General features: G+C 35.3%; 1 protein-coding gene across 1 annotated transcript; it reads left to right on the top strand.

Annotated features, from left to right (window-relative positions):
- The first annotated feature begins 2,094 nt into the window (after positions 1 to 2,094).
- On the top strand, positions 2,095 to 6,461 carry LOC109105308 (nuclear factor 7, ovary-like). Its single transcript, XM_019118646.2, has 6 exons — positions 2,095 to 2,589; positions 2,682 to 2,777; positions 4,871 to 5,101; positions 5,178 to 5,200; positions 5,282 to 5,403; positions 5,805 to 6,461. The coding sequence occupies exons 1-6, from the start codon at positions 2,197 to 2,199 to the stop codon at positions 6,296 to 6,298; spliced, it is 1,359 nt and encodes a 452-aa protein (XP_018974191.2). The 5' UTR covers positions 2,095 to 2,196; the 3' UTR covers positions 6,299 to 6,461.
- The last annotated feature ends 2,895 nt before the right edge of the window (positions 6,462 to 9,356 follow it).

Raw genomic sequence — 9,356 nt, 5'->3', positions numbered from 1 at the left:
ATGTTTTGGGGTTTGTTAAATATGTTGTTGAATATATGTTTGATCATATCTGTTACTAAATCATGTGGGGGTTTTTTTAATCAAGATAAAGGATAATATTTGATAAATCAGGGATGGCCCACTTTACCTGAAAAGAAATTTGTCATAATCTCAGAATGTTTATTGGTTATTGTAAATAACACAATTTTATTATTTTGGGATTTTTTTTGTTTGTTGTTGTTAACACAATGTATGAACTGTATTCAAACTGAAATATTACACCTGGACCTTAAAGATATCAAATGTAAGTGTGGACAATGTTTTTGCAATACTGTTGTTGTTGTTCTCTAGAATTGTTGGTTGCTCAATTAGCTAGATTGCTTCTATGTTTCTCATTTGGCAAGTCGCTTTGCATATTTCTAGAATGAGTAGGCCTAATATGTTGTTAGCATGTTGCTATCAAGTTTTAGCATGATTAGTATGTTGCTAATATGTCTTTTCTTTTCTTGTCTAGCATATTCATAAAAAAAAAAAAAATACACCCTGTTACTATGTTTGTTTCTGTACTAGACATGAGACTTAGTCATGGCACTTGAATACTGTTGTTTGTTCTCTTGTTGGTCTGATTGTTTATTGTGTCTCATGTGTAAGGTTGGATAAAAGCGTCTGCTAAATGATTAAATGTAAATGTAAATGTAGCATGTTTAGTATGTTTCTAACATGTTTTTAGCATGATTAGCATGTTGCTAATATGTTTTGGTATGTTGTTAACATGATTTAGCTAGCATTAGAATTAACAACAGCGAGTACCAATGTCATTTTTATATACATTTTTATTCTCTTTAAACGCATTGTTCTGTTACATGTGCTTGCAACATTGCAGCCCAATATTAAATATAAATGTTAACTAGATGTGTTCACTACCTGTCTATCAGTGTATGTTTTTGCTGAAATATACAAAAAAATGGGTTGTCTTTTCAAATCTTTTATTTTGTGTAATTATATTTATTGAGTTGGCTCATGTGGTTTATGTTTCATGCTTCAGAAATGTGACGTAATTTTTGGTTAGGGAGCACCGATTCCCCCTGTTTTTTTGCGGTGCATGGTGGGATTTTTCAGGGAGGGAATGTTCCAGTGCTCTGGAATGATTTTGTGATTAAGAAGGCCCTTAAAATGCCAGACTCCCTAATCAGTGCACTGACTACTGAACTAGGGAGCTGATTAAGACACACCCTAAGTCTTACTGTACAAAAGATTCAACCCCCTCGATGAAAGTGTATGGGACTCTTTGCAGTTTTGATTCTCCGTGTAATGAAAACCATAAGTCGGATCAGTAAGAAAAGTCATTGCATAAAACTTCAGAACGGTCTTGAAGGTCTGACCCAAGTTAGGTGGTTGTAACATTAAAGCTCTAGAAGGAGATACTAGGTGCATCCCAAATCATGTACTTATGCACTATGGTGTGACGTTTTGTAGTATAAATAGCGTGAGTAGTGCGTTCACACTTGAAATTCCAAAAATAAGAAGTGCACTTTAAATACACGGATGTTGCATTTAAATAATCAGAAAAAGCAAAGTGTTGGACTGTTGGACACTTCATACACTCAACTGTCGCAGCTTTAATTATGTAGTGAAGGGGGAGGGGCTATCAGACTCTGATTATGAATGACAAAATAACCTTGTATAATTCATACACTACATGGTTGAGTACATAGTACATAGTGTATAGTACATATGGGACACAACTACTGACTAAATTTTGGCTCAGAAGAGAAGAAGAAGAAGAAGGAAAAGAAAAAGAAAAAGTTTAAATAGCAGATCAGTGAGCTGGCTTTTTTAAACCAACTGAACTGAAAGAAAAGAAAAGAAAGAAAGAAAGAAAGAAAGAAAGAAAGAAAGAAAAAGAAAAAACATCTAGGTATCTAAATTACACATTTAACAAAAAGTGGCCCTACATTCCCCGTAATGAAAAGTTCTGTAGTCTTGTGGCCAAAAAACAGGAAATACGTCATATACTCTTAATAGACAAGAGCAAAGTGCAAAGACCACAAGTGTGGTTATTACTTACTTCTTGACAAAAGTCAAAAAAGAATCAGTGATCACTGAAGAGCAAAGATAAAAAGTTTGGTTCTGAACAGACAGCAGATCTTTGTGATTATCATAGTTTGTTTATTTTTATTTTCTAAAGTGTAGATTGCGAGAGCTCAAATAGAGAAAATGGATTCACTAAATGTAGAAGAGCTTTCTTGCCCTGTATGTCATAAAATCTTCAAAGCTCCTGTTCTATTATCATGTGGTCACAATGTCTGTAAAGAGTGTCTTCAACAGTTGTGGAGAACCAAGGAAACTCAGGAGTGTCCTGTCTGCGGGAGAACATCCTCAAAAAAGCCTTTCTGTAATCCTGTGTTAAAAACTTTGTGCAAGTCGTTCCTGAAGGAGAGAAATGAGAGCCGTTCTCCTGGGTCTGAGGAGATCTGCAGTTTACATGGTGAGGAACTCAAGTTCCTCTGTCTGGAGGACAATGAGCCTGTGTGTTCAGTGTGCAGAGTTTCACAAAAGTACACCAATCAAACATTCAGACCCATAAGTGAGGCCGTTCCATCATATAAGGTAAGAAAGATTTACATATGAGTATAAACTTATGTATTAGTGATTACATTTCAGAAATCTCTAGTGTCTTATAGAGTTTCACTTTCAATTAGGAGGAGCTCAATACAGCAATGAAGTCCTTACAAGAGCAACTTAAACAGAGAGAAAACTTTAAAAAAAAGTTTGAGAAAACAGTTCATCATATCAAGGTGAGGATTGATCCTACTGAGAAATTACATATTTACATGATTAAATATTGATTAGAACAGTTGAATTGATTTGTCGGATATAATTGCATGTTCCTTTATTGACTGTAACACAAAACATGTTTGGTTTCCATGTCTTGTAGGAACTTTCCATATAATGTTTTTTATACTGTACAAACTGTATATTCTATCCCCAAACTCTAATAACCCTACCCCTAAACACAAACCTCAAAGACAAATTTAGACATTTTTTTACATTTTTAAAATAAGACAATATCTTATGACAAAGCTAGTATGAAAAAAAAGTAAAGTTAAAAAAAAAAAAAAAAAAAAAAAAAAAGTAGGTAGTTTGTTTTTTTTTATTTGTTTTGTGTGAAATAATTATTTGTTTTTTTTGCTTTTTGTTTTGTTTTTAATTTTTTTTTTTATTTATTGTTTTGTTATGTTATTTTATGTTATGTTGTTTTATGTTTGTTATGTTATGTTATGTTATGTTATGTCATGTCATATTATGTTGTTAGGTTTTATGGACAGAGACACTTTAACTGGGTTTTGTTTTGAGTTGGAATGAGTTGTAGAGACTTTCTCAAAAGCATCGCAGCGGTGCATGGGATCATTTTAAGTGAGAGGCATCTACATTGGACAGGAATGCGGCCCAAACAGGAAATACAACAAATTATTATTTAATGCACACAATTAACATTTACAATTATTATTTAATGCACTTTGTTAAATTATATAGAGCGCACAATTTTCTTAAAACAAGGGAACAAAATGGTATTAGATTATGGAACAAATTACATTTATTTTTTTCCCCTGCATGTCATGTCTGGGGCTCCATAATAAAAAAATACTAGTATTACTTTGTGAAGATACTTCATCCTCAAAACATAGTGTTTACCTGGACCATACATACAGTTGTTCGCATTATTTATTTTACTTTATTTATTTATTTAAATTAGTTATTTCAGTTGTGAATTATGCCGTTAACAATTTGTAAATAATTTCAAAATATGCATGCATTAACTCTTATTTGTATCCGTAATATGTAGAAAGTTGCTTGTCTCATTAAATATGAATCTCATAATTACATGAATCATAAATGATAGCATTTTTTTATTCAAAATGGCAATATTTGATCAAGTTGTGTAGATTGCATCACTGCATGTTAATTTTTATATATCAATTATTGTTGTTTTTTTTGTTTAGCTATTTACTATGTACTCTTTCACAGTTAAAACATTTAACTAAAGCATCAAGCTGGAATTCGCATATGTCTTCTGTGAACAGTAATGCCTGCTGCCTTCTTTGATTTGACCAACTTAAACATTTTCACATTGACAAGTCTAAAAAAATGTAACTTTAAAACTTTTTGTCATCCTAACAACAAACAGAGCGTTGAGTAATGAAGTTAAGCATCAAGAATACCAAATATTGTGACAATCTGGCCATTTTTTACTATTAGGGGGGACTTGTCCTCCTACAGCCCTGCTAGAGCCTTATTCTTTAAAACGGCCACATGCTAAATTCATCCAGTCAATGATACTGACACCACAAATAAAGATGTTAACCCATGGTTTAGGAATGTAGTGTGAAACGCCAGATATGAATACACAAGATTAATTTATAAACCTGGGTGAAGTATGAGCAATGTGAAACGTAAAGCAAGAAAACCCAGAATTTTGTTTACCAATTATAAGTGCAAAAAGCCCTAAAGGTTTAACATAGACACTGATTGACCGATAATGTCTCAAGTAACATCAGTCCATACTGTAATTCTCTAAGGTCTTTTTTAATATTGCAGATATGCCATTTCATTGAGACATGGCTGCCACATTTTAAAGTTCAGTTGCTATACAGTACTTTCAAACTCTATTGCATATGAAAGTTTTAAAAAGACATTTTTTAAATTAGTTACTCTTTGTGAAGAGAAACTGAGATGCATGTGTATTATCACCCTACAGACAGAACATCTATTGCAGTACTACTTCAGAAAGTTAAAGTTAGTTAACTAACCCACATTTAGCAAATCACTCTTCATCCTGCTCCAGAGTAAGTTGCATCTTTGAAATGAAGTGAATTTAATTTGATTTCAGTCTCAAACTGAGCACACAGAGAATCAGATTAAACAACAGTTTAAGAAGCTTCATCAGTTTCTCAGAGATGAAGAAGCAGCTACAATCACTGCACTGAGGGAGGAAGAGGAGCAGAAGAAGCAGAAGATGAAGGAGAGGCTTGAGGAGATCAACAGACACATCTCAGCTCTTTCACACACAATCAAAGACCTGGAGGAGATGATGAAGGCCAATGACGTCAGCTTTCTAAAGGTATGATTTCAGATCATTCATTCATTGATTGACTGATTGATTGAGTTCTTGATGATAAACTGTGTTTGTTCTGCAGAAGTTTCCAGTCACAATGGAAAGGTAAGTGATCTGCTGGTGTCTCTGGTCTCTCTGCTTCTGATCCAAAGCCACTGCAGTTCTGACTCCTGAATGCTCTTCCAGAGTCCAGATCTCATCACAGCCAGATCCGCAGATGCCTTCTGGAGCTTTGATTCATGTGCCACATTACTTGGGCAACCTGTCGTTCGGAGTCTGGAAGAAGATGCTGGACTTTGTCCAAAAGAGTGAGTCTGGAGACGATCTGTGCTGTTATACACACACTGGAAATGATGCACTGGGGAGACTGACAGATTTTGGCATTATGTGTGAATAACCAGATGAGTTAGTACACCAAAATGAATCGTAAACAAGAGAAGAGCATGACATTTACAGTTAGAGTGATACATCAGATCCTAAAGTTCACTTTGATTGATTGTATTTGTCATGATCAGTTGACATGGGATGCAAATCTGAAATTCCTCAATCACATATTTACTATAACAACACTAACAGTGATCAGAGGGAAATGTCTGATGTGTTTGATCAATAGGACGAGTGTCATCAATCAAAATAATCTGTGTACGGTTCATTCTTGATCATTTCATGAACATCAGAATAAAAGCACCTGTTGATTGTGTCTCATCAGCTCCTGTGATTCTGGATCCAAACACAGCTCATCCATGTCTCATCCTGTCTGGTGATCTGACCAGTGTGAGATACATCTGGGACAAACAACCACTTCCTGATAATCCAGAGAGATTTGACATCTGTGGGTGTGTTCTGGGTTTAGAGGGTTTTAACTCAGGAACACACTGCTGGGAAGTAGTGGTTAAAGAGAGTGAATGCTGGAGTCTTGGAGTAACTACAGCATCGAACCAAAGGAAAGGACGTGATTTCTTTAGGAATGATGTCTGGTGTGTGCAGTATGATCCATACAGACTGCTTGGGCCTGGTTTTCCTGTTAAACAGGAGCTTAAGTGTGTGAGAGTTGATCTGGACTATGACAGAGGAATGGTGTCATTCTCTGACCCTGTAACTAACACACATCTACACACATTCACAACCACCTTCACTGACACAGTCTTTCCATTTTTCTGTAATCTTGATGAACTTAACTATCTAAGGATTTTACCAGTTTAACTGTAAAAACTTGATCACTGAAGCATCATCTGGGGCCATGCATAAAGCCACTCAGAGTAAAATTGTAGTCTTAAGGGTGTCAAAGTTCTAAGAATTATGTAATTTTGCTCTTTTTCCCAAGTGTTTTAGACTTGCATAGTGGAATTTGGATAAAAGTGATGTTAAAGTTAGAGTTAGAGTTGAACAAACAAGTGAAAACTGATATATTCATTTATTTCATTTAATGAATTTATTTAAACTTATTATTCTGAATTTAATAAAATCTAAATGTCAATAAAACTTTAAAAATCAATAATGAAGATAATCAAAAATTAATTTAATTATTATTACTTGGAGCCTTTCAGTGAATTCCCTTATTAGAGCATTGCTATTGATTGACGGTCATTATCAGGGCAAAAGCCAACCTCAGTCATAATGTTCCAAAAGACCAATCAGATTCAAGCATTTCAGAGGGCTGTGTAAAAGAGTGCTTTAATAAAGACATTTCAAATATTGTAGAGAAGCATTTGCTAAGTGCTTTGTTTCAGAAATTCATAGTTTCATTTATGGTGCCTTGAGAGTTTTCTTCTGCTGTTTATTGTGTTAAAGAGATATTTAACCACAGTTCATTACTAATCTTTTCTTTAGGCTATGCTTGTCTGTAAAAGTTTTTTTTTTTTTTTATTTTTTTAGTGTTAAAGAGATATTCGTTTACGTCTGCTATTTATCTTTTGATGATATTAACATTTATTTTACTTTACCACTTTTTGCATACTGTATGATGCATAGAGTATACTGACATTTAGACTTGGTGTAGTTTTCAATATGTACATTGTTTAGAGGGCAACATTTGTCAAGAATATTACAGTGAATTAAAATTTCTTGTATCTCATTTCATTCATCAGTACTTATTAAACATAAAGTAACCTGTTACTAAAATGCCATTTTATCCATTGTAATAAATCATGAAAAAAAAATAATGGTGTCACATGACACTATGTCATACTCTTGCAGACTTACTATTGGTTGATTCATTGGCTGAGGGTGGCCGTTTTGTCTATACTGAATTTAATTCTTATTCCACAACACTTAGGTGTGATCAGCACTATCTGAAATCAAAATCTGTCTTAGACTTTGCTAAAGGTTGTTTTTTTTATTATTATTATTATTATTATTATTATTATTATTATTATTATTATTAAACTTGTACTCTTCTATTCATCTTACATATTTAGTAAAGTCTGAATTTTGTAAAATGTAACTCAGCATATTCTACAAAATTTCCCATCATACAAATAAGACTCACTGTTGTCATCGTAAGTACATGAGCAAAGAACAAAAATGATGATGCTCTTTTGCACACTCTCTGACTAAAGACACACTTATCCAATTTCTGGCATCAGATCATTTGTTTTGTTGGTCTGTCAGATCCTCAGTGTTTGTTATTCCGACTCAAGATGAAGTCCTTATATCTCTTACATGAGGGACTGGTGTCGGTTTTTATGTCATGATTTTGTTTATTATGGGTTGTGAGTTCAAGCCACATTGGGACCTTCTTCAGGATGTTTGATATCTGACTAATGGAGAGAAATTACTCTGGGTTTGAACTAAACACCATGTATGCCATCTCCTCACCTTTCAGTGAAATTTCACCTTTTTAAAATCAAAATAGGTCACCTAGGAGATTTGCATAGATCTGATGAGAAAGTGTTTTGAGCGGTGTGGGTTGGGTGTTTTTTTTTTTTTTTTTTTTTACACAGAAGGGCTGGAAATAAACAGTGATATTACAAGGGTACATAAAGAACTGGTTTGTTTCGATAAATACAGCATTCCCCCTCAGAGAACTCACACTGCGTCCTCCAGTGGACACTATGGGGAATGCCATCAGCATGATCGTTGTCTGAAATATGTGTGAAAGCACTCCAAATCCATTGGCCCGCGCAGCCTGTGACATCATTATGCCTGGAAGAATAAGAGGCTGCTTATAATGCACGTCATCAACGTCTTTGTCTTCAGGGGCTGTATATTTGTGTATACGTGTAAGAAATACTCTGCAAAACGTTTCAGATAGTCCATGCCTCCATTTGGGCACATGCATGATTGATGCAATTTGTGCATGAGTGAAGAGCGTGCATGTTTAGTTTTCAAGAAAACTGAATGAGCTCATTAAGAAGCTTTGCTTTGATACTTGCAGATTCACGCGACTCATATGTTGTGTGTGTGTTTGTGTGTTTTTTGTTTGTGTGTGTGTGTGTGTTTGTAGCTGAATGCGCTTCTTGCAGTTATTTCATTGTGAATGTATAGTATGCATTCGCAGGACTACTGAGAGGGAAGGTAAGAAGCCTGGTTCTTCTTTGGTTGGGGTTGGGGGTGGATGGGTCTGGGGTCCCCTCGGTCCATTCGTAATCGCGTTATGGGGGGTGGAGGAATGGTGTTCGGTCCATTGGCTGCGAGCCCGGTGCGACTGCACCAGTTGTACTTCCCCAGGGGCTGCCCTGTATATAATATAATATAATTTTTTTGTTTATACACGTTTTGAACTAAAAGAAAACCTTGAGATATAAAGTAATGTTGTTGTAGAACATTGTTGTGTATAATGCCTAATCATAAGCTTGTTCAGAAACTGTGACAAAAACTTGATAAAAAAATAATGTCTTTCTCATTCCCTTTCAGTTGGTCACTCTCGACGTCACGTCGGTTAGCGACGAATTGGGATATCGCTTTGATAGACCAATCTACTTCGAGTGTAAACTAAACGAGCCAATGCACATTGGCATGCAGTTTTGCATCCAGCTGCCGCTGATCACAGCGTGAGTATAATAAGGCAGCAGGCGCAATACATACAAGCTTTTCGATTCGGAGCCGAGTGTTAGTATCGTTCTGCTCAAACTGTGTCTAGCTGTGAACTACGAGTTCAGCACACTATTGGAAGCTTCATGTGTTCGCCAGACGGCGCTTCAGGGGCGGTCATTCCTGAGTCGAGTGGGTTATGTACTTCAGGCTGCACACCCCTGTCGTGTTGTTGTTGCAAGTGGCTCAGCATTAAAGGAGCATTTCCTAAAGAGCAAATATCTCTAAA

Source organism: Cyprinus carpio, chromosome A8 (assembly GCF_018340385.1).
Source record: "Cyprinus carpio isolate SPL01 chromosome A8, ASM1834038v1, whole genome shotgun sequence".
Classification (NCBI taxonomy): domain Eukaryota; kingdom Metazoa; phylum Chordata; class Actinopteri; order Cypriniformes; family Cyprinidae; genus Cyprinus; species Cyprinus carpio.
Note: the sequence above shows the minus strand (reverse complement) of the source record. Positions and strands in the feature narration are given on the sequence as shown.